Source organism: Sciurus vulgaris (genome assembly GCF_902686455.1).
Source record: "Sciurus vulgaris genome assembly, chromosome: 6".
In the NCBI taxonomy this organism is placed as follows: Eukaryota; Metazoa; Chordata; class Mammalia; order Rodentia; family Sciuridae; genus Sciurus; species Sciurus vulgaris.
Genome location: NC_136466.1, coordinates 126,992,000 through 127,018,762, shown reverse-complemented (window position 1 = coordinate 127,018,762; position 26,763 = coordinate 126,992,000). Strand labels below are relative to the sequence as shown.

The 26,763-nt window shown below is 39.0% G+C and overlaps 1 protein-coding gene across 3 annotated transcripts in view; it reads right to left on the bottom strand.

Annotated features, from left to right (window-relative positions):
- Positions 1–26,763, bottom strand: part of ANKRD55 (ankyrin repeat domain 55) — a 103,456-nt gene that overhangs the window by 61,086 nt on the left and 15,607 nt on the right. For all 3 annotated transcript variants that reach the window (XM_079145265.1, XM_079145266.1, XM_079145267.1), the window contains exons 3-5: positions 18,681–18,803; positions 7,961–8,091; positions 4,025–4,134 (exon numbers count right to left, since the gene is read on the bottom strand). In XM_079145265.1, coding sequence (XP_079001391.1) covers positions 4,025–4,134; positions 7,961–8,091; positions 18,681–18,803 — 364 coding nt within the window. The remainder of the gene's footprint in view (positions 1–4,024; positions 4,135–7,960; positions 8,092–18,680; positions 18,804–26,763) is intronic.

Sequence of the window (26,763 nt, the reverse complement as noted above, 5' to 3'; positions counted from 1 at the left end):
GAGGAAAATGCAGATGTATCTGCACTAACAAAGGAAGCGAAGGGAGTTTGGGGGAGTTGGATGCTTGAACTGAATGTTCACTGGGGTCTGAAGTCCAGCAGCAGTCCACGTCCCTGGGCAACACAATAGAAATGCTCCTCATACCCCAGCATCCTTTGCAGTCAATGTGTGCAGGCCACTGGGATGTGGGACTGCATGTTCACAGATCTATGTACGGGTGGGAGTGGTAGAGGGGCAGTTAAAGGGTTTCATTCTTTACATTCATTTCTATTTTCCACCATCATCATCATTTCATCATCTTTATTGTCATCGATATCATCACCCTCCTCTCATCATCACCAATACTTTCTGAACATGGCAGTGTCCTGGGGGCTGTGTTCAGCAGTTTCTGTACATTTTTCTTATTTACTTCTCCTTCCTATAAGGTAAGAGTTACATTCTTCCTACTTTCTAGAAAAGAAAGCTAGCTGAGCCTTGACATATGAAATCGCTCTGGATAAAATGATTGGCAAAAGAGGGGCTGTCTAACTCCTGGTCACCCTTGACCTCAACCCAACGAGGATTTTAGGTGGCTTTCAGCTACATGCAGTAAAGCTAGTCAGGTGAGGAAACAAGACAAAGACAAAACAAGGGCAGGATAAAGATGTGATCTATAGTCCTACGACCAAGAGTGAAACTCAAATTGGGGTTTCAATTTTCTAAACATAGAAAGAGAGACACCATCATAATTTGGTGTCCATATAATAAAAATAATTTCTCTGGAGAAGCACATCAATTCCTCCTTCAGTAGAATATTTTTTTCCTGTGGTTTCTTGTATAGGATTTTTTAGATGCTGTAATGAATAAAATATGTCCTGACAATGAGCCAGAAAGGCTGTTTCTTATAAGGACAACTGCTTTTTGCAAAACATGGTCATAAATAAATTCTACAAGTTCTACAGTAACAAGTCCCAGGAGCACAGCAGACCCACTGGGCAGGTTATCTTCACACATGCAGTGGGCAATTAATTAGCTTATCTGTGACTCAGTTTCCTCATCTTTGAAACGGGTATAGAAATGTTTCCTACTGCATAGAGGTATGGTAAAGATGAAATGAGGTAGAATATGGAAAGCACTTAGAACTTTGCTCATGGTGTGGTATTAACCAGTCATCTTCCTCTACTTCCTCCTCATTGTCGTAAATTAATTGCAGACTTGTATGCTTTAGTGGTCAGCCAAGATGGCCTAAGGTTATATCCACTTAAGAAAATAGAGTGGTCAAACAGACTCACATGACCTAATAGAAGGTTTCTGCCTTCCTCCTTGTGGTTGTAGGATTAGAAAGTACCTACAAGCTGGACTACTTCTTTTTTTCTCAGAAAACAATTCTAAGTTCGTGCTGATACTCAAATGGGTGTCTATGGCCAGCTCTGCACAGAGGATAGCTTAGTTAGTTTCTGCTTTAAACATTTAATGCAAATGTTATTAAAACCTGCCATGGCCATAACATTTCTCAATAAAACTACAATAAAATATCTAATTTTTAGTGATGTAATTCCACAGGGCATCCTGTAAGGCAAGTTGGTTACCAAATGTTCTGTAGGTAATTACACTAGTTGATTTGCTATAGGGGTTGTTAGAGTTTAACCCAATTAATTTTTGGAGAACACTTATTAAAAACACTAGTTTTGGTTTTGGAATAATCTCAACTTTTGCGTTTTATTAATTAAGGCACTTGGTAGTCTTGTAACTAAAGCAGGATTTTATCTTTTGGAATCAAGTGTCCTTTTAGGACAATATAACTATGTCATCAGCACATGGTGATCTTTCTTTTTTTTTTTTTTTTTTTTTTCTTCATCTCACCCAAGAGTGGTGGCTGTGTCATTAGGTACAATTTTTAGAGGAGAGGAAAGCTGCAACTCTGCTTTCCCAGTTATGGAAATATAATGTAAATCCTAGAGTGTCCAGAGGCACTTCTGGGCATTGTAAGAAATAGACATACAAGTCCACCAAAGGGGAAGTACACTTGGATTATTTCTGCAGTGATCTCAGGATGGACCTGATTGATTGGCCTTATTGACCTTGCATAGGATTTTGACTGACAAGGCTTAGTTCAGACCTCAGGTGCAATGAGGGTAATGGCAGGGTCAGCTGGCTTTTCACCAAAACCCATGTCCCCCTTTCATTGATCAGAATTACAGATGGGAAGTCTACTCCTGGGTATGGACTGCATTCCCTGGAGCTCATTATACTGAGACACGTTTGAATGATCTGTTCCTCTTAGTAGAATGTGAAAAGAAGGGAATTGTGTCATTTGCAGCTTAAGGTTTTACAGCAATGAGTGAGGCTTCTCCCTACTCCTCTTTCCCACTCACAGAGGACTGAGAGAAGAGTGTTCTGCAATCTTAGGGGATGTTGGAGCCGTGATGGGGCAGGCATGGGTCCCTGACCACCTTGTGGAGAGGAACCACCCACCATCCAGGAGCATGTGCAAGGAGAGAAGTAAATTTCTATAGTGCTAAAACACTGGAGTTTTGGGTTTTGTTACAATAGCTGTACTATTAAGTAGGCTTTTTTCTTTTAGGATCAGTTAGTAGATTTTACAGTAACAATACTGAGAGGCAGATAAGTGCAGTAAATGAAGGCTAAATCATCTTAAAAGGTAGGTTTTAACAAACTTATTTTCTAAATACCATGCTTGGAAAAACAGTAGAATTTTGTGACTAAATATTTGTGTGGGTTGTCTAAAAAAGTCATTCTTGTTTGCATCTTTCTTTCTTTTTTCTCCCTAATTAATCAAAACCATGGAGTCATCCCCTTATATTGGATGTTTATTGATTGTTAGCTGTCTGGACTTGCTATTTCTTCTCTACATTTCCTCATTTTGTTGGGTTTTGGGTAAATCCTAGTTTCTGTTGTTTCTGGATATAGTCCAAGATAGTAAGAGGATAGTCCTAGAAATTCCCAGGTGCTTTTACGTTATTATAAAAGTGATTGAAATGAAGAACCCTTGGTGTCCCTTAGCCTGGAAGATTATGGCCTGGTTCTCTGCAGCCCTGCAGAGCTTTAGGTTTTGGTTCTGGACACAGGTGTGGAGGATAAGCCATGTGGATTGCACTCCCGGTGGCTGTGGTGTTGGCCTGCCGCCCAGGACTGGGAACGTGGAGCCCTGTCAGAGGCGTGTTCTGTACAGCAGAGGTGAAGGAAGAGCCCACAACATTACTGTTCCCTACTAGGAAATGCTGTTGGCATTGCTGGGGGCGAGGGGTGGGGGTGCTTTTCGAAGAATGGGGACAGAGGCCAATTAGACACAGAGGAATGAGGAAGATACCACTTTTTCCTTGGTGTCTTAATGGCCCTCTGCATCATCCCTTTCCTTGGAGTCTGTCTCTTCACATGGTTTCTAGGAGCATACACTCCTGGTTTTCCTTCTAACCCCTTGGCCTCCCTATCTCAGGCTCCACTGCTTCCTTCCAACTGCTGGACATGGGCTAGACTTGGTTTAGACATTAACCTTTTTGCTCAGTCAGAACTCTTTTATCCTGCTTAACTTTCTTCAAAGCACTTGTCCTTCTTAGAAATTATCACATTCCTCTCATTATTAAGTGTTATTTCATTCCTTTGTTTATCAGTGTGCCTGTGAATTCCTTTAATAGACTCAGCTGTCTTGCTTCCTGTGGAACTGTGAGGGACAAGAACCATCTTTGATCCATAATAAGTGCTCAGTAAATAATTTTTCAATTAATAATTTCCTGATTGACTAATTTCAAATGAATAAAAACATAAATTCTAATGATGTCAAATAGCATATCTTCTTAAACCAAAAGCTAGGAGCAAAAGGTTTTACCAAAGTAGGAGGGGAAGGAATGAGATTAGAGTTTAAGATTATTCTAGGGTATTTTGTTGTGCCCTCATCTGTTGCAACTTAAAAATACAAAGCGTGGGTTATGTTATTATCAGCTACAGTGGATGGGTGGATTAGATGACTTTCTAAGGCAAGTTGGGTCCCTTCCAACCTGTGTGACCTCTGAACCTGGCTGCTCACCTCACATCGGGCTCTGCAGTGGCAGCGTGCAGTGGCAGACGACCATTTTTATCTGGAATATTGTGCTTGGCACCGTTTCGGAGCAGACTCACACAGCCTTCCAGCCAACCCTGAAATGCAGGAGCAACCGCATCATTATATAATACAAACTCTCATAACACAGGCCAACAAGCTTTCTCTAGCTTTCTTCCCGTCTTTGATTTGGCTAAAAGTGTATTTTAATTGACTCGAAGTATTAAGGACCACAACTCCAACTGAGACACCTCAACAGAAAGCTGAAGGTCTTGAAGCACAAATTCCCAAGCTTTCTGAAGAACCTTTACTCCATCAGATGCAGCCTGATCCTAGACTCTCTCCTGTGCCTCCTTTCCCCCGTTTCCAGAGCCATTTACTGTTACACTGATATCTGGGGCTGTACCAGTTCCTAGGATTACAGGTAGCATGTGATGGGGCTGATGAGCCAGCTCGGGGCGTGTCATCCGATCATGCTTGGAAATGGTCTGACATGCATGTCATGGTTCAATTCTAACTGGACTCCTATGCCATTTTTGAGTTTCAGTCTCCATTCTTCACCCCACTTTATCTATGTCTGATAAATAGGACTTGGTCCTCTAGTCCAGGTTCCTTTTCTAGTAACAACAAGGATAGCACCTTGCTTCTTCTACTCAGTCCCCCTTCCCAGTGCCTAAATGCCTACCCCAAATCCCACTCCAATGACTGGCACGTGGATGCTGATGGCCTGAATCCCTAAATAGGTGGATACCTCCAGCACCTTCCAAGGGCTTCTTATTGCTATTTTATTCACCAGGGAGTTTCCTAAGAAGCTGTGGAAACTCCCTGCTGTCTACTAATTGTGCAGATGGAGACCTCAGTATTGCCACATCACATGCTTGTCCCCTGCTTGGCCAACACAGCTGGGTCATTTTCTCACTCTCTTCCATCTTGGGAGTCATCCTAAGCTAGTCCTTTCTCTGTTCCACGTTACTTCAACTGAGCTAACTCTGATAACCGGGGTTAGCTTTATGCTGAGGAGTAGGCCCCCTACATTCATCTAGAACCGCTTGGGTTATAAGTAGACTAATAAGTAGATGAAACTATTATTATGAAGAACAATGTGACAACTCTCTCTTTTGTTCAGAGGGAGCTTCCCAGTTTCCTTCATTCTTGTATAGTTAAGTTTTAAGATTTCTCAGTAAGATGAGAAAGATGACTGAAGATTTTCCCTCTTAATATCACAATATTGGAAGCATGAAAACCCCAAATGTTAGTAAATGCATGAAGAAGAAGGAAGACAATGATAAGAAAAGAACCTTTTGGTTTTGAAAAGTCAGGAAAATATCTGTCAACAAAAGCGCATCAAAAATCCTGTTATGATACTGCACATGGTTCTATAGAATCGACCAATATTATGTAAGTCTTAAGTAGAAGCAAATATTTTTCTGGTATTGTCAGTTTTGACTCAGAGTTTACTAATGTATTCAATCTGGTTTTAGTTGCTAATGTCTAGGTCATCAAGTTCTCTAATTAGAAGTAGAAAATATGATCAGAAGACCCAAAAGAAAGGCATGCTGGACAAATTTTAGGGTTGCCTAACATTTACAGTTTTTGAAAAACAGATCTTTTTGTGGGGGAAGATTTGAAAGTTTTTAAAGAATCATTTTGCAACATTTCCTGGAGTGTGTGTGTGTGTGTGTGTGTGTTTCTTTTTTTCTTTTTTTCCTTTCAAAAAAATTTAGGGACAGGATGCCTTGAGCTGTGTTTCTAGTTGCCTTGTCATTGATTTTTTAGATTTGAAGTCACAGCAGTTCCTCCCATGATGGACTAAGTTTTGATACATACAATGCCAGAGTGTGTTTGGTGTTTGTCTCAATTCATTATATGATAAGCTCTCCTATTTCTTTGATTCTAAGTTAGAATACTTGAAATACTTTGAAACAGAAAATATAAATAAAGTTTATAAGTAGTATAAAAAAAATCAGAACAGCATTGAAGGTACCTCAAACCTTTGTCACTATTCTGAACTAATAAATGAGTTTTGTACCTATCGTGTGCTGATTCCATGACTTTCTCCCACTGTGATAAACTTAGGTTATTATTTTTACTATACTTTATAAATGAGAAAAGTGGCAAAAAAGAGGTGAAGTGGTTTGTCCGAGGTCACACACCTATACTAAATTTATTTTGTACACTGAGTTTGGAGCTGTGACTGAGGCTTAACCTTTAAATATCCCTTTTGCCAAGTTTCTCTTTAATACTTGAATTGGAACATTGCCAGGTGGGGGTGGTGGGCTTCAGTGTACTCCCAGGACACCCCCTTTCCCAGTGAACCTCAGCAGGGCCAGGGAGACGACTTGCCCTGGGGAGTCGTATAGAGGCCAGGTATAGTTAAGGACATGCCCTCACATAGCTCCTTAGATGTCACCTTTCTAGGCTCCATGGGTGCCCCTCATAATTCACTGTCTAGAGTGGTACTTCCTTCCCTTCCCTCACATAGAAGCTCAGCCAAAGAAACTGGAAATTTTGAATTTTAGAATTTCAAAAGAAATACAGTTTCTCCCACAATATTCTGTGGGCTAATGGCAATCAACCTTAGACAACACCTCTACCCCTTTCCTTGACACCCTTACCCAAATTTTCCTTTTTTCTTAGCTCAGATATCAAAAACATCTGTAGTAAGAGAAATCACTAGGGGATGTACTAGAAAACAGACTGGGAAGACAGTCATGCTTCTGTCTGACATAGAGGACCTCAGCTGGCACACACAGAGCAGTGGTTTTTAAACTTGAGAGGACACAAAAATTTCCAGGAAGATGTTCAATGTGCAGACCCCCATCTCCCACCCCTGCTCTCGGAGTATCCAAGGAGTGCATTTGACAAAGCACTCCAGAGGAAACTGCATTTGACAAAGCACTCCAAGGGATGTTGACACAAGAGATCTGTGGACCTCATTTGAAAAATTCTTCCCAGATTTGTTTGTGAGTCCAAGATAAAGAGGGCATGCCCATAGAAAATGAAAAATTAGGTTCAGAAGAAAATCTCTGTGAGAATTGGGCAACATATCATTGCATATATGCTGGATCATGGCGGGAAGGGGTGGTATATGTTGGGGGAAGGGAAGCTTTTTACTTCAAGCAGGACCCCTTTAATGGGACTGGTCCAGAGTGAATGCACCACCAGCAATGGGCAGCAACAGCAAATGCAAGAGGCAGCAGATGCAAGGAGGCGGTGGTCACAATGAAGGATTCTGGGTACCCTGTTGGAGAGGAAGATGAATGATGTCTTCTGTGAGGTGGTCAGGACTTGTTTGACAGGGACTCAAGTCAGCTGTGAGGCCTCCCAGAAGGATCACAGGGAGGATTTGAGAGGACAGGGTTTGGAGATTTTCAGTGAGTCTTAACCAAGCTTGTTGTAATGTCAGGAAATGTCAAACTGAAATCTCTCATGTTAGGACTGGTATCACACAGCCTCTAACTTGAGCGTCAGCTGTGAGCTGGTCCTCCCCCTGCTCCCTACTCCCCTCGTCCATCCCAGTCCTCATTGTTCTCACATTCCTCAGCCTGGAGCTTCCACTCAACCAATCCTACCCCACAGATACTAACTGGATCCTCAAAGCGTTACCACCTTCTCAGGGTTATTTATGGAAGAGGTTCTTAGAGTACCAAGAGTGTCCAGAAATGTCCCAAGGGAGATTCTGATGTTGTTAAAACAGAAAGGAATATTCTCTAGTGGTGATATTACTTCTGTCTTAACATTTGGAGGATCCCAAATGAATTAAATCCATGAAACAACTCAAAGTGGTGATATAAATGTTGAAGATGATTAAGTAAAGCTTCAAGTTCTATTTGACCAGTTGCATTAATACAAAGAACACCCTTTGCAAGTGGGACCCCCAGCACACCCTGCTCCTTGGCCCCTTCGACAGACCCGAAACCATACCAGGTATGTTGCCAGGCATAAACTTGTGCGGCCGTAAGCATCCTGCATGTTAATATTGGCTCCCATCTTCAGCAGCAGCTTCACTGTGTCCACTTGACGTCCAGAAACTGCATGCATCAAGGGTGTACATCCTGTAATGAGACATTTTGACAGCCTTTAAAAATGTTTGACTTATGAAATTTATGAACGGATTTCATTTGCCTCTTCATTTATTTTGCTCTTTGCAACACAAACCCAGCTGTTGAACTGTGTGGGATTGAAGAGAGATGAAGAGGATTGTTGCTACATTTATTAGCAGGATTCTGCTACGTTTAAAGCAGAAAACTATTTTTTCTGCTTTTTTTTTTCAATCTTCTGTAATTTTGCATAATTGATTGAAACACTTTGGGAAGATGATAAAAATTACTTATTATTGTTCCCGGGATCAGCATAATTTAGACTCTAATAGGCAGGTTTATCTTGACTTGGCTTGAACAATGAAGAATCTGGAAATGTGTGGTAAGCAGCTCCAGCCAGGCACACTTTTATTGAAGGTACTGGTGGGATACCAGTCATGGTTCGTAGAAATGCTTACTAAAAGGATCTACCTGTACTAAATACTTCTCTGTTTTCAGAATCAATATAGGCAAAGTTTTATTTTTAAGTATATTTTCTTCCTGAGTAAAAAGAGAGATGAAAATTCCACATGTTGATGAATTTTGCAGGGCTGTTGGAACCAGCCAGCCTAGTGAGGTAGAATTCAGGTGCTTCACATTCTTTCAGGCGAAGAAACCAAATACCAGGCACAGCCCTTCACCCAACTGAGACTCGTTCAGATGTCTTCTGACTGGAGATTCAGGGTGAATTGCGATTCTTCTCTGAATGAATTGCAAGCTATGACCCTCAGAGACCCCTGAGAATGGGTATTTCCTAGGATGTTCTCACAGAAAGACTGCATCCAGCAACCCAATTTCTTCCTAAACCTCTCCCTTCCAAAACTCTTTCAGGCATCTGTGCTGGGTGGAAGCAGCAATGAAGTGCTATGTCTTAAAATAGTGGTAAGTTTCCTCTCTTACCTCCCTTATTCCCTTGTTCCTGTCGACAAGTGGTAGTTATAACTACAGGGACAAAAAAAAAAACATATTGAAAAAGGCAATTATTGAAGCATTTTTAAAAAAATCTTAAATAGTCAGTAAATAAAGCTAAAGAATTCCTGGTATTATTTTCAAAAAAGTACATACCATGTCTGGCTAATGTTTGTTTATTTTTAAATTTAATTAATTAATTAATTAATTTTTGGAGATCCAAGATGGCGGACTAGAGGGTGACTGCATCTCCAGTTGCTCCAGAAACCAGGATTCAAGAAGGGGAGGCATTGAGAGACTCGGACCAAAATAGAGCCACGGGGTGAGTCTCCCCCACCCGGTGAAGCTCGATCTGGGTGGCAGGCCCGGATTCGGGTGGCTTATTAGAGAAGGGCAGGGCAGCTAGAGTCTTCCCCAGGCAGCCCTGTGCACGGCAGTGGGCTCCTCGCACACGGCCAGCTTCTCAGAGCAGGCCCACCAGTGAGAGCCTTTCCACACAGAGCCAGCTCCAAGCCCTGGAACCAGTAGTGGGCTAGGGGCAGTTTTCTTCGGAAGCACTGCATTATCAAGTTACTCCAAGATTTCAGGCTACTGAAGGCTGGGAAGTGATACACTGGAAATCTATAGGACACTATAAGCAAATAGAGAAAATCTGCAATATCACAGAGTCCCACTGACATCTGACCAATATGAGAAAACAAAGAAAGAAAATGTCCCAAACAAACCTAGATACTATATCAATAAAACCCAATGACAGCACAGCAGAAGAAATGTTAGAAAGGGAGTTCAGAATGTACATAATTAAAACAATCAGGGAAGCAAACAAATAGATGAAAGAGCAAATGCAGGCATTGAAGGAGGAGATGAAAGAGCAAATGCAGGCATTAAATGATCACACCAATCAACAGTTAAAAGAGCAAATACGGGAAGCAAGAGATCATTTCAATAAAGAGTTAGAGATACTGAAAAAAAAAAAAACCCAGAAATCCTTGAAATGAAGGAAACAATAAACCAAGTTAAAAACTCCATAGAAAGCATAACCAATAGGATAGAACACCTGGAAGACAGAACCTAAGACACTGAAGACAAAATAATCTTGAAAACAAAGTTGACCAAACAGAGAAGATGGTAAGAAATCATGAATAGAATCTACAAGAATTATGGGATATCATGAAAAGGCCAAATTTAAGAATTATTGGGATTGAGGAAGGCTTAGAGAAACAAACCAAAGGAATGAACAACCTATTCAATGAAATAATATCAGAAAATTTCCCAAATCTGAAGAATGAAATGGAAAACCAAGTACAAGAAGCTTATAGGACTCCAAATATACAAAATTACAACAGACCCACACCAAGGCACATTATTATGAAAATACCTAACATACAAAATAAGGACAAAATTTTAGAGGCCACGAGAGAAAAGAATCAAATTACATTCAGGGGGAAACCAATAAGAATATCAGCAGATTTTTCAATCCAGACCCTAAAAGCTAGAAGGGCCTGGAACAACATTTACCAAGCCCTGAAAGAAAATGGATGCCAACCAAGAATCTTATACCCAGCAAAACTTACTTTCAGATTTGACGACAAAAATAAGATCCTTCCATGATAAACAAAAGCTAAAGGAATTTACAAAAAGAAAGCCGGCATTACAGAACATTCTTAGCAAAATAATTCTATGAGGAAGAGATGAAAAACAACGATGCAAATCAGCAACAGGAGGAACTAGCCTAAAGGAATAGCCAAATAAAGGGGAAACAAAATCAAATCAAAAAACAAAAATGAGTCAAATGACTGGGAATACAAATCATATCATGATAATAACCCTGAATGTTAATGGCCTGAACTCATCAATCAAAAGACATAAACTGGCAGATTGGATTAAAAAGAAAAATCCAACAATTTGCTGCCTGCAAGAGACTCATCTCATAGAAAGAGATACCCATAGACTAAAGGTGAAAGGATGGGAAAAAACATACCATGCACACGGACACAGCAAAAAAGCTGGAGGATCCATCCTCATTTCAGATAATGTGGACTTTAAGCCAAAACTAGTCAGAAGGGATAAAGAAGGACATTACATACTGCTTAAGGGAAGCATAAATCAGCAAGACATAACAATCATAAATATCTATGCCCCGAACATTGGCTCATCCATGTACGTCAAACAAATCCTTCTCAATTCCAGAAATCAAATAGACCACAACACAATAATACTAGGCGATTTTAACACACCTCTCTCACCGCTGGATAGATCCTCCAAACAAAAATTGAATAAAGAAACCATAGATCTCAATAACACAATCAACAATTTAGACTTAACCGACTTATATAGAATATACCATCCAACAAAGAACGAATACAGTTTCTTCTCAGCAGCACATGGATCCTTCTCTAAAATAGACCATGTTTTATGCCACAAAGCTACTGTTAGCAAATACAAGAAGATAGAGATACTACCTTGTACTCTATCAGATCATAATGGATTGAAATTAGAAATAAATGACAGAATAAAAAACAGAAACGTCTCCAATACTTGGAGATTAAATAATACACTATTATACGATGAATGGATAACAGAAGACATCAGGAGGGAAATTTAAAAATTCTTAGAAGTAAACGAGAACAAAGACACATCATATCAAAATCTCTGGGACACTATGAGAAGGAAGATTTATTTCATGGGGTGCATTCAATAAGAGAAGTAGAAATCAACAAATAAACGACTTAACACTACAGCTCAAAGCCCTAGAAAAAGAAGAGCAGACCAACACCAAAAGTAGTAGAAGGCAGGAAATAGTTAAACTCAGAGCCGAAAACAACGAAATTGAAACAAAAGAAACAATCGGAAAAATTAACAAAATAAACAGTTGGTTCTTTGAAAAAATAAACAAAATTGATAAACCCTTAGCCACACTAACAAAGAGAAAGGAGGGAGAAAACTCAAATTACTAAAATTCGGAATGAACAAGGAAATATCACAACAGACACGAGTGGAATACAAAACACAATTAGAAGCTATTTTGAAAATCTATACTCCAACAAAACAGAAAACCTCGAAGACATCAACAAGTTTCTAGAGTCATATGAATTACCTAAACTGAACGAGGAGGACATACACAACTTAAATAAATCAATTTCAAGCAATGAAATAGAAAAGGTCATCAAAAGCCTACCAACAAAGAAAAGTCCGGGACCAGATGGATTCTCAGCCGAGTTCTACAAAACCTTTAAAGAAGAGCTCATTCCAATACTTCTCAAAGTATTCCATGAAAGAGAAGAGGAGGGAACCCTCCCAAACTCATTCTATGAAGCCAATATCACCCTGATACCTAAACCAGACAGAGACACATCAAGGAAAGAAAATTTCAGACCAATATCCTTAATGAATATCAACGCAAAAATTCTCAACAAAATTTTAGCAAATCACATACAAAAATATATTAAAAAGATAGTGCACCATGATCAAGTGGGTTTTATCCCAGGGATGCAAGGTTGGTTCAACATCCGGAAATCAATATATGCCATTCACCATATCAACAGACTAAAAGTTAAGAACCACATGATTATTTCAATAGATGCAGAAAAAGCATTTGATAAAATACAGCATCCCTTCATGCTCAAAACACTAGAAAAAACTGGGGTAGTGGGAACATTCCTTAACATTGTAAAGGCCATCTACACTAAGCCCATGGCCAATATCATTCTAAAGGGTGAAAAACTGAAAGCATTCCCCCTAAAAACTGGAACAAGGCAGGGATGCCCTCTTTCACCACTTCTATTCAACATCGTTCTTGAGACTCTAGCCAGAGCAATTAGACAAACCAAAGAAATGAAAGGGTTACGAATTGGAAAAGAAGAACTCAAACTATCCCTGTTCGCTAAGGACATGATTATATATTTAGAGGAACCTGGAAATTCCACCAGAAAACTCTTAGAACTCATAAGTGAATTCAGTAAAGTAGCAGGTTACAAGATCAATGCTCATAAATCCAATGCATTTTTATACATAAGTGATGAATCTTCAGAAAGAGAAATTAGGAAAACTACCCCATTCACAATAGCCTTGAAAAAAATAAAATACTTGGGAATCAATCTCACAAAAGAGGTGAAAGACCTCTACAATGAGAACTACAGAACACTAAAGAAAGAAATTAAAGAAAAGCTTAGAAGATGGAAAGATCTCCCATGTGTTTGGATAGGCAGAATTAATATTGTCAAAATGGCCATACTACCAAAAGTGCTATACAGATTCAATGCAATTCCAATTAAAATCCCCATGATGTACCTTACAGAAATAGAGCAGCAATTATGAAATTCATCTGGAAGATTAAGAAACCCAGAATAGCTAAAGCAATCCTCAGTAGAAAGAGCGAGGCAGGGGGTATTGCAATACCAGATCTTCAACTATACCACAAAGCAATAGTAACAAAAATGGCATGGTATTGGTACCAAAATAGACAGGTAGATCAATGGTACAGAATAGAGGACACGGATACAAACCCAAATAAAATTCAAATCAAAACTACCCTAAGATTTCATCTCACCTCAATTAGAATGGCAATCATCAAGAACACAAGCAACAATAGGTGTTGGCGAGGATGTGGGAAAAAGGTACACTCATACATTGCTGGTGGGGTTGCAAATTAGTGCAGGCACTCTGGAAAGCAGTATGGAGATTCCTCAGAAAGCTTGGAATGGAACCACCATTTGACCCAGCTATCCCACTCCTTGGCCTATATCCAAAGGACTTAAAATCAGCACTACAAAGATACAGCCACATCAGTGTTCATAGCTGCTCCATTCACCATAGCCAGATTGTGGAACCAACTTAGATGCCCTTCAGTTGATGAATGGATAAAGAAACTATGGCATATATATACAATGGAATATTACTCCACCATGAAGAATGATAAAATTATGGCATTTGCAGGCAAATGGATGAAATTGGAGAATATCATGCTAAGTGAGATAAGCCAATCTCAAAAAACTAAAGGACGAATGATCTCGCTGATAAGCAGATGAGGACATATAAGGGGGGGTAGGAGGGGTTAGCGTTAGGGTTAGGGTTAGGTTTAGGGTTAAGGATAAGGAGGGTGGTAAGAATGGAGGAAGGAAGGATTGTATAGAGGGAAAAGAGGGGTGGGAGGGGTGGGAGGGGTGGGGGGAAGGGAAAAAAATAACAGAATGAATCAAACAACATTGCCCTATGTAAATTTATGATTACACAAATGGTATGCCTTGACTCCATGTACAAACCGAGAAACAACATGTATCCCATTTGTTTAATTAATTTAAAAAAATTAATTAATTTTTGTCCCCAGAATTGAGGATTGAACCCAGGGGCTCTCTGCCACTGAGCTACAGCTCTAGTCCTTTTTATCTTTTGTTGAGACAGTCTCACTAAGTTGCCCAGACTGGCCTCGAACTCGTAAACCTTCTGCCTCAGCCTCCCTGTCCCTAGGGTTGCAGGTGTGCACCACCACACCCAGCTCTATCTGTCTTGAGATCTCAGCTTACATATGAATTTCCTTAGAGAATCCCTCCCTGACCCTCCATTGTAAACTAGATCTCCAAGTTAGAGGCTCTCATTATCCTTTATTTTTCTTTAATAACTCTTCTATCACTTTGTAATTATGCATATTGGGGGTAATTGTTTATTTAGAAATTCTCTCCTCTAAGTTATATGTTCTAAAGGGAAGGGACCACATTCCTTGAGCTCATCACTATGTCCTGGGTATCAACCACTCTGCCTAGTGCATAGAAGATATTAGCAATTTTGAAATGAATAGCAGAATGATTCCTGAACAGCATTTCTTATTTTAAAATAATCTTACTGAGGTATCTCTGAGGTTTAGAGAGAAGTGATGGAAGGTTCATTTCCAAATGAGCTCCAAAATTTATTTTAAGTTGATATGCCTGTCTGTCCTTGTCAGTAATACACAAACACAAGCTAAATAAGTAAACCTAAAGTAGAACAAATAAAAAAGTACAGCATTGTTGCTGTAAGTAAAATTAATGTATAAGAAGTATTCTATAAACAAAAGCAATGGGAAGTAACAAAGACTAGCAACTGAAAACATAAGGTTCTTAGGAAAAAATCTAACAGAAGAAGAACAAGATATGTGGATAAAATTATTACACTTACTGGATGATATAAAAGAATAACTAAACATGGAAAGAGACTATGTTTATGAAGGGAAAATTCAATATCAGTTTCCTGAAAATAAAACGATAAATTCAGTGCAGTTTCAATAAAAATTCAACCAAACTTTTGTGAACTATGAAAAAAGTTGTTTTTTTTTTCCAGGACAACTTTAAAAGTAGAACAAAGGAAGGGAAATTGCCTTACGTAGAATGGACAAGAATTATTATGAAGTTTTGATTGTTGAAACAATGAATAGATCAACAGAGCAGAAAAGTGAGCCCAAGAAACATTCCAACCTGGGAACTCAGTGTGTGGCTAAGTGACATTATAAATCAGTAAGATAAAAAAAGTTATTTAATAAATGGTGCTGACCAACTGGCAATACAGAAGGGATAAGTTAAAAACAAAGTCCAGGCTTCATACCATGTATAAAAATATTCCAGATGGATGAGAGACCAAATATGAAGAGCAAAATTTAACAAACTTCTAAAAGAAAATATAGAAGCATATCTTTATAACCTTCAGGTTGGTAAGGCTTGACTGAAGAAGATGTAAAATCAACAAACTGCACGGAAAATATTTTGTTAAATTCAATTATATTCAAATTTTAAATTTCTGTCTTACATAAATTGCCATAAACAAAAAGAAAAGGCCAGCCCCATATTTGGAGGAGTTATTTTAATTTATAAAACCAAGAAAAGATTATTTGCTAAAGTAAATAAAGAATAATTCAACAGTTCAACCAGGAAGACATAAACAACCTAGGAGAAAAAAAAAAATGGACACGTATATATATGAGCAATTCACAAAAGAGAAAACACAAACCAATGAACGTATAAAAAATTACCTCACAAATATCACAAATATTTTCATTATATGTGCTTTTTATTTCCTTTCATTGACTTTTTACACTGCCTTTTGTGGTCATGTTGCAGGAGGCTGGACATGAGTGGTCAGAGTGGACATCCATGCCTTGTTCCTGATTTGGGGGTCAAAGCATTTGACTTTTTACCACTAAGTAAAATATTAACTTTAAGGGTTTTTTGTAGTTTTTGTGTTTTTTCTTTTTTCTTCTTCTTTTTATTTTTTAATTTTTTTGTTAATAATAGACAGGATCTTGCTACATTTCTCACCCTGGCCTTGAACTCATAATCCTCCTGCCTCAGCCTCTTGAGTAGCTGGTACAGAGGCTCATTTGACCACACCTAGCTTTGTAGCTAATCTTTATCATACTGAGAAAGTTCTCATCTTTTTCTGTTTTTTTTCTGAGATTTTAAATTATGAATGTGTACCAAGTTTTGTCAAAAGCTTCTTCTGTATCAATGGATGTGAATACATGTTTTTTCTTCTTTAGTTGGTTAACTTGGTGGATTATAATGGCTTTCGAATGTCAAACCAGATTTATATTCCTAGGAACGATCACCCCTGTCATTTTGTATAATTCTTCCCATATAGTACTGAATTTGATTTACTCTTATTAAGCAGTTTTGAATTCACATTCATGGAGACTATTGGTCTGTAGAGTTTTTAATATATAATCTTTGTCTGGTTTTGATTTGAAATTAATAATAGCTCATAAATATAACTGACAAGTGTTTCCTTTTGTATCTTTTCTGGAAGAGATTGTGTAGAATTGATGTTGATTTTTCTTTAGAAGTTTGTAGAAATCTCCAGTAAGACCATCTAAGCCTAGAGATATTCTTTATGGGGAATTTAAAAATTATAAATTCAGTTTCCTGAAGAGTTTACATAGGAATATTCAAATCACTAATTTCCTATTGGCTGCATTATGGTAATTTATCTGAAAAATTTTTTGTTAACACATTAATTGTACATACTAATAAGGCTCAGTGTGATACTTCCAAACATGCACAGAATGTACCCTAATCAAATCCAATCTCCCTTTTTCTACCTAGTTTGTTATTTTTTGAGGAATTGATCCATTTTATCTAAATTGTCAAGTTTATGTGTGTATAGTTGTTTATAGTATTTCCTTCTTCTATTTAGATGGGGTTTGTAGTGATCTCCTGATTTTTCATTCTTGATGGTGGTAATTTGTGTCTTCTTCCATTTTCTGTTTGCCAGCATTATTAGAGGTTTGTCAACTTTATCTTTTCGAAGAATCAGTCCCTTATTTGGTTGATTTTCTCTGTTGTCTTTCTGTTTTCAGTTTCAGCTTTTCTCTTTATATTTTTTTCCTCTTGCTTGTTTTGGGTTTGTTTTGCTCTTTTTTTTTTTTTTTCCCTAAGCTTTTATGGTGAAAGCTTAGCTTAATTAATGATTGAAGTTTCCCTCTCTTCTAAAATATGCATTTCTTTTCATGTATAAAGTTCCCTCTTAGCATTGCTTTAGTGTTGGCATTTATTGATTGTTCATTCAATTTGAGATCTTCCTGTTTCTCTGTTTGACAAATAATTTACATAAATTTGTATATTGGGTATTATGTTACAGGATTCTTGGTCCACTTTATTTTAGCTGGCTTCCCTAGATACTGCTCCAAAAAAGGAAGTGAAGTGGGTGGCATCTTGTTACAGCAAGGTGGGATTATAAATTCAGGTTCCCTGTTGGCTTCCATTGACATCTGCGGGAGAAGACTCTATTATTACTGGATGCTGGTCAAAAGCCTAACTTTCAACAAGGCCTCCCTCTCACATCATCCTTAGGTAAGGGAAGGAGGACCTCAGTGCCTGGTCGGGGTGGAGGTCCAAGCTCCCCACTTGGTCTTTGCTGGAGTGGGTAGCCTGGGGCTGCCGACAGGGTGTGTGTGTGTGTGTGTGTGTGTGTGTGTGTGTGTGTGGCTGGAGCACAGCCATCATTGTCTAAAAAGTTTTCTGTCTTGCTAAGCTGTTTCTTTCCTGGTGGTTTGGCTAGAAAATGCAAGTTTTTGTTGGGACATTTTTTTCTGTGTCTGTTGACATTTCTGGGTTGCCAGTTTCTTCAACTCCAACTTTGGAATGTACCAGGCAAAAAGAAACCCAGGGTATTACCACTATGTCATTCCTTGGGCTCCAGTCTGTCATTTTCTCTCCATCTTCCAGAGTTTTCTTTTGTTGATTTTATATATAATGTCTGGGGTTTTTAGTTGTACTTAGCAGAAAGAATAGAGGAAAAAGCACATCCACTCCCTCTTCCCAGAAGCAGAAGTCCTTGCTCTCTAACACTTACATTTTTCCAACATCCATTGCCACTAAAAGTAACCTGTTCTTTCCACAACCCTGTTGGAACTACTTGGCCTATTTTGCTCACTCATATGAAGATAATGGAAATAAACTAACTGACTTTATTCTAAGGGATGATGCAAAAGAATTTGAGACTTTGTATCTAACACTCTTATTTAAAGAAATATTGCAGTATCTATACATAGTCACAGGCAATGTATCCATTGTCCCTGCAGTACCAAAGTGGCCTGTCACAGATAACTTTAAAAAAATCATGCTTATCTCAAAATATCATCTCCAAAAGGATAAAATACAACACCCTAGATTTAAAGTACGTAAAGATCTCACCTTCACTGTCACAGCATTCCAGGATGGCAGGGTCTTCCCGGATCACTGCAGTCAGAGCATTGACATCTCCGTTAGATGCTGCCTGATAGACCATGGTCAGGTCAACTTCTTCAGATGAGTCACCTTTAGGAATCAAACAGACACATTGTTAGTGTGTGGAGCGAGTTTGTTCAAAGAATAACCACCTAAGTCGTCACCCACTCAAGTGATTCATTAAACCTTTCTGGTGAATCTGGGCAGACAGCTGAGTCATCCAGAGCACTGTACCTTCACCACTTCTGGAGGAAGGTGGGCTACTTGTAATACCACTGTATGTTGGAAAGGAGCCTGAGGGTTAGGCGTTCTTTGAGATTTTGTGGTTCTTTCCAGGCATTCAGGTTTCTCGAAATCAGTGAGACCAGAGAGGGAAAGGAGCCCTCATCTTGGTTCTGTTTCATTTTTGGTCGGAATCAGATTACTTCTCAGTGACTCAGTTTACCCACCCTTGAGAGAGGCATTGTGCTCCTCATTCTCTGTCCTCCAGATGCACTCAGAACTCTTTCCTGTCTGGCTCTGCATCCTGAGGACTGACTATCCCCAGACTCCCTCACCCTCTTGCTTGCCTGTGGGGGCCCTAGCAGGAGACTGGTGAGGATGGAGGAAGAGACAGAGAGATGGGGCAAGTCTCCCCCTGCCTAGTGCAGTGTCTAGCAGTAGTGGTGTCCCTCCCACCAGGAGGTCTTCCTGTTCAGAGCCAGCTCTCACTGGGCTCCATGACAACCATCCCTTCTCACTTTCCTTCAGCTGTGACCTAGGTAATGGTTTCCTGCTGGTGTTCACCTGTTCACCTTTGGTGCATGTTCTTGGAATCCTGTTTCACTTTTGCATGTTGTTCCTTCATGAAAGGTCCTTCATTTCAATCCTGGAGTTTCATGAGATGGTAGTTCCAGAAGAAGTAGGGTGGTGTGCGTCTCCTTTGAACTAGGTCACCACCTGTATTATACTGTTTTGCAAGACTGAACCATCGAATAGTGCTGCCAAAGGTGACAACAGAATCACGGGTCACGTGACCCCAGGGGAGCACAAGAAGGTTCGAGAAGCAAGCTTTTCTAATAAGAAGACTCCTGGTGAGATGCTGTGCAGAGTTCCCCTACACAGTTTCTCCCAGACATGTTTTTCCCCTCAAGCATAGACAGCCATTGTTTGGAGAAAAAAATCGAAAGAAAGAAAAGTTTTGTTTTTTTTTTAAGTTGCCATTTTCTACTAATGTAGACATTATGCTAGTGATACTTTTCAGTTCTAACTGATCTTTAGTTGGCAGGGTTCCTAACCCATTGGTTTGGGTTCTCTGTCCCAGTATTCCTAAGAAGTCATTGATGATTTTTAACCAGTTAACTAGGAGCAACTTGTTATTGAAAACAACTCACTGTTTTGTAAAGTAGGTGGTAGCTCTCTAATTTGTCCATGGTATTTTTTTCCATAAGCAGACTCACCTGTGCATTTGCATGGGGGCTGGAAGTGAAAGGTTAGGGGTGTCCAGGTTGAGGACCACTTTTGTGGTAAGTATGAGAACTCTGGAACCAGATATTTGGGTACACGTTCTGCTTGTACTGACCACCTGTGTTAATGTGGTGCAATTTTTCTGGGCCCTAGTTTCCTTTTCTTTAAAATGGTGGTGATGATGATGATGACTCCCTGTGCCATAAGGTTGTAGTGAGAAAAATAATGCGTTAATGTTTAATCCTATGTGCTTTTAGAACAGGATCCAGCCTTTAGTAAACACTGTATACACTTTGCTACTACTAGTGCTACTTTTTGGTGTGTGCGGGGGTCCTTATTTAGACAGCATGAGAAATCTGAGACATGTAGAGAAAAATATCTCTTGTTGATGATGGCTAATAAAGAATCCATATGTTGCACAGAACATTAACTCTTTATTAAAGACCTTCCTAGAATCCAGATATTTTGTTAACATGGCTCATAATATCTTTGCATACAAGAAATGGGTCCCAGACCAAAGGACAAAGATGGGCCTGGTGTCTGGTTATATGTGCACATCCGAAGATGCTGGCAGCATCGTTTCAGAAGGAAGATCCTGGTGGTGGGCCAAGGAGATTCCAAAGGTGACACTAGAATTGTGGGTCTTCATAGTCTGTATATAATATGCTTATGTAACATATGCTAATGAACTTACGACTTGTACAGGACTGTTTGCAAGAAACTATGCAAAGGCAAATTCATCATGTGGAGCTACCTTCCTGATAGAATCAGGATCCCCAAAATCTTGCCAGAAGGATTTGGATAGATCATATTTAATAGGCATAAGCTGAGAGTAGCATATTTCATCCATAAAACACAATGAAGAGTGGTTGAACCTAGGAGTTTAGTTGTTCAAGGTTCCCTCGCCCTGCTGTTAACCTGGACCTGACTGTTCTCTGGGGACCACCTCTGTTCCATTTTCAGCCCATAGGCTAATTCAGTTGAATTGACTGTATCCTAGTCAGGGGACAGAATATGTGACCTGAATCAAAACCACTCTACATTTGTATTATCATGGACAGAGACTGATTCAGGGATGTGACCCAGTTAGACTACCCATGAACCTGGGAATGTGGTGACATCTCATGGTTTTAGACCATGTTTAAGTATGAAAACTAAAAACAAGGAGATGAACAGACGGGGCTCAAGAGAAGAAAAGAGTTGAGATCTGGGGACATAACTTAAACCCCCGAATCAAGTTGCATCTTATGTCAGCATCATTTCTAGAACATTTACATGTGCCAATCAATTCTTTTTTTTGCTTAAGTCAATTTGCATGATCTTGTGTGTATGTTTTGGTTTTCTTTTTAGTCACTGAGAGTATTCTAACAAATAAGAGGTTTTAGCAGTGGCACAATACAACAGACCTTAGGGTTTTATTTGGACAGTTAGTTCCAATAAACTAGAAGGAATAGTGGCTGCATTACTGAGTCTAGATATCACAATGAGGAAGGTGATAGCACCTGCCCATTCTTTTTTCTTTCATTTTTTATTTGCTCTTTTTAGTATACAGGAAAGTAGAATACATTTTGACCTATCATACACACATGAAGTATTACTTCCCATTTTTGTTGCTGAACATGATGTGGAATTTCCCTGGTCGTGTATTCATACATGAACATAGGAATGTTTTGTCTGATTCATTCTACTGTTTTCCACCTTCCCGTTTTTTTTTTTTTTTTTTGGCGGTGCTGGGAATTGAACCCAGGGCCTTGTGCTTGCGGGGCAGGCACTCTACCAACTGAGCTATATCCCCAGCCCCACCTTCCCGTTCTTAACCAGACAGTGTCATATCGAGGTCTACAATTTTTAGATAGCTGGAGAGCATTCAGAGAGTGACCAGAATTTCATTCATGTGACATGAGAAATGGCTGAAGGAAATAAATGTGTTTTCTCTGGAGATTATTATTCTATGAAGTCATGATAGTAGCCTTTAGATATATAAAATATGCATAGCATAAAATGGCAATACCATTTTAGCCATTTTGAAGAGTTCAGTTCAGTGGCATTAGGTACATTCACATTGTTGTGCGACCATCACCTTCACCTATGTCCGGAACTCTTCATTTTCCAAGTCCCATCGCCCATTAAACAACAACTCCTCACTCCTTCCTGCCCCCAGCCCCTGGAAAGCACCATTTCACCTTCTGAGTCTGTGAATTTTACTACTCTAGGTATCATATATTTGTGGGATCATTAAAATTTGTGTTTTTGTGTTAGCTGCTTTTGCTTATCATAATGTCAACAAGGGTCATCCACTGTGTGATGTTGTAATATCAGATTTCCCCTCCTTTCAAGGCTAAACAACATTCCACCGTATGTATGTACCATATGGTGTTTATTCATTTATCTGCTGATGAACACTTGGGTGGTTTTCACCTTGTGGCTGTTGTGAACGTGCCACATAGACATGAGACACTGTTTTCAATTCACGTGGGTACATACTCAGAAATGGAATTGCTGACTCATGAGGTAATCCGTTTTAATTTTGTGGAGGGGGGAACCACCACAGAGTTCTTCATAATCGTTACATTACTTTATATTCTCGCCAGTGGTGCACAAAGGTTCCAATTTCCTCATGTCTTCACCCACACGTATTATTTATTGCGTGTGTGTGTGTGCGCACGTGCATGCACACGTGTGGTTTTTGTATTTTGATAATAGTCATCCTAATGAGTGTGAAGTGTATCTAATTGTGATTTTCAATTGCATTTCCCTAACAATTAGTGATGTAGAACATCTTTTCATGTGCTATTGGCCATTCCCCTTTATATTTTGGGAGAAATGTCTACTCACATCCTTTGCCTACTTTTATATTGGATTGTTTGTTTTTTGTTGTTGAGTTTATAGGAGATCTTTATATATTAAACCTTTATCAGATATATGATTTACAAGTATTTTCTTCCATTCTGTGGTCTGTCTTTTCACATTGTTGATGTTATCTTTTGGTGAACAAAAGTTTTACCTTTTCAGAGTTCATTTTGACTATTTTTTTCTTTTGACGCCCATGTTTTTAGTGTTATATCCAAAAAAATCATTGCCAAATCCAGTGTCAACAAAGCTTTCCACCTATTCTTTCTTTCTTTGGTACTGGGGATTGAACCCAGAGTTGCTTTACCACTGGGCCACATTCCTAGTCCTTTTTATTTTGTTTTATTTTGAGACAGAGTATCACTAAGTTGTTTAGGGGCCCAGTTGCTGAGGCTGGCATTGAAGTTGGGATTCTCCTGCCTCAGCCTCCCTAGTTGCCCCGTCCTATGATTTCGCCTAAGAATTCTAGGTCTTATGTATCAGTCTTTCATCTACTTTTAGTTAATTTTTGAATATGGTATGAGGTAAGAGTCCAAGTGCATTGTTTTCCATGTGACTATCTAGTTGCTCAAGCACTAAATGTTGAAACGACTATTCTTTCCCTACTGAGTGGTCTTGGTGCCCTTGTTGAAAAGCAGTTAACCATAGATGTATGGGATTATTTATGAACTCTCAGTTCTTTTCCATTCATCCATAGCCTGTGTTTATGCCAGTATCAAATTTTTTAAAATTACTATAGCTTTGCAGTAAGTTTTGAAATCAGGAAGTGTAAGTTCTCTAGTTTTGTTCTTTTCTTAAAAATTCTTTTGGCGATTTGAAGTCTCTTGAGATTCTAAATGAATTTTAGGATGGATTTTTAAATTTCTGTAAAAACAGGGACATTGTGAAATGTATTGCATATACAGATTGCTTTTGGTAGTATTGACATCTTAACAATATTAAGTCTAAAATCAGGCTATGTGCATAAATAAATAGACCACAGGGGATTTCACCTTTATGTAGAAGTAGAAAGAACCAATCAGAAATAAATAAATAGATAAGTGAAAGAAAGATCAGTAGAGTAGGGGGCTAGGATTGTGGCTCTGTGGTAGAATGCTTGCTTGGCAAGTGTGAGGCCCTGGGTTCAATACTCAGCACCACATATAAATAAAGAAGATTGAAAAAAAAAATCCATTGACACCTAAAATATATTTAAAAAAATAAAAGATCAGCAGAGTAAAGAAAGGAGGATGGGGGGAGGAAAAAGAGGGGGAATATCAACTTAAATCAAATTCCATGCATGTATGATTTTTTTGGGATGAACCCAGCTATTATGTACGAATATAATGCTCTTATTTAAAAAGAAGAAAAAAAAAATATATAAAGTCTTTTAATTCAGGAAACATAGGGTGTCTTTTCATTTATTGGTAACTAATTTCTTTCAGCAATTCTTTGTAGTTTTCAGTGTATGTCTTTTGCCTCCTTGGTTGCTTATTTCAAAGTATTTTATTCTTTTTGATGCTATTGTAAATAGGATTGTTTTTCGAAGGGCTTTTATGCAGTCAATTTTGTGGTTAAGTTGTTCTGTGAAACTTCAGCAATTAGAAATAGCAGTGGGTAAGAGAGACAGAAAGGTATTTTAATTGTTACAGCTTTGTAAAAAATGTTCCAGGTCACTGCAAGAGGTAATAAACTTCCTGTCATTGAAAACGACCAGTCATGGCTAGGTGACCACCAAGGAAGCGTGTTTAGTAGGAATTCAAACAGAATGAAGTGCAGGGGAGGGTGAAGGAAGACCTGAGAGGCAGAACAGAATGTACTTCAGAGCTCCTTTTATCCCTGGGATATGATTCTAAACCACAGAGTGATTAGGAAATAGGAAACGAGGGAACTTCCCTAGAGGTTGTGTAGAAACAGCTAGTATAAACTGTGGTCACTGCAAATAACTAGCCAAGCCTTCACGAGGATACAAAGAATCTCTGCAGAAACGAGAACGGGTAGTGTAGGAATAACAGGTTCAAAGAGAAGGACAACTGATGGTTCTTATGGAATCTAAAATGGGGGCAGGAGAAATCTTTCCTACCGAAGGCCACAGAAGCACTTAAGATGTCCAAATGATCTATGGAAATAACCACCATCTACCCATTCATCATCTATTCATCAGATGCCTGTCTTTGTTTCCATGGAGCATGTTTTGAATGACTCTTGCCTCTCTGTGTGAAAGCTAGATACTGAGGGGTATAAAGAGAGATTTCAGAGCTGGTGTGGTGGTACACGTTTGCAGTCCCAACCACTCGGGAAACCGAGGTGGGAGGATCACTTGAGCCTACGACCTCACTTCACCTCAGAGAAAGAGAGAGCGAGAGAGAAGAGGAAAGAGAGGGGAGGAGAGGAGGGAGAGAGAGATTCCAGAATGTACACTGTACACAGAGGAAGAGAGACTGACCATGGAGAGAATGGGAGAGACACGAAGAAATATGAAGAAAGACACATGTGAAAAGATGTAGGTTATATTTTGTAAACAATTATGTGTGATATATATGACATATAAAAGACTGAAAGAACATGCATCAACAATGAATATCTTAGATATTTTTCTGAACTTTCTATGTTTTCTAAATTCTCTGTGATGAATTTACATTTGTTTATACTCATCAAAGTTAACCAAGCATTTTTTTTTCCTTAAATGTGGAAAGAGGAGTGTGACTTCTTAGCTTTATATCAATATACTACTATTAAAGAAGACAGAGCCTAGTTTGTCCATATCTAACAAGTCCTTGATATTTCACAAAGTTCTCAAACACGGAAAAAAAAATCTGTTTTTCTAATTTTGACCCTTAAAACTATCCCTAGTAGATTTTTAAAAAACTGAGTAAATATTTTAAGTTGTCATCAATTTTTATCAACAAATTGAGAGGATAATGTTCTTGAAATCCTCTCTTTCCTTCATTTTTCATGATCAAAAAACCCACTGATTTCTGGATGTATCATAAATTACTGATCTAATCTCAAGGGCCTAGTGTTAATGATGGATTTTCAGATGTATGATAGGCTGTTTGCTCTGGGTCTTCAGATTTTACACCAATGTGGGCCCCCTTTCTAGAGCTTTCTATAGTGGGGTTCTGTCAAGTTCCTTAGGAAAGCCCTTGACTGCATTGATTACCAAGCCTATTTTGTCCTAATTACCTAGAGATCTGCTTGACACTTGTTCTGCTTAAGTTGTGACCCTTTTGTGGAAGGGCCAGGCTGGTGTAAGAGCAGTTTGAGTAATGCAATTTCAAGAGTCCAATCCAGGTGGTTTGAGAAACTTCCTTTGATTTATTCTATTCTGTGGATCCTTGGGTGCCTAAACCTACCCTAGAGTCACCCATGAAGTCTGGATTCATTTTGGGCAATACCGAGGATTGCAGAACTTTCTTCAATTGTTCCTTGAACTAAAGCTGAGTGCCTCTGAAGAACACACATTTTTTCATTCATCCGTTTACTCCACTTCTACCATAGACTAGTGAAAGTGTGGGTACAAAAGTGGTAGAATCTCAGTCTCTAAGAGCAACATAACATGCCCTAGTAGGAAGACAAATGTCTAATTTATGATTAAAACATACTGGGAACGTTATGGCAGGACAGGGAGGAATCACTTCAATAATGGCTTCCCAAGCATCTCCTAATTGAAATCCTGCGTTCCTCCTGCAGAATTATCCTGGATGCTGTGGGACAGTGCAGAAATGGCCTTCTCAGGGCCACCCAGAACAGACTATCCCCGAGAAGGCGAGGT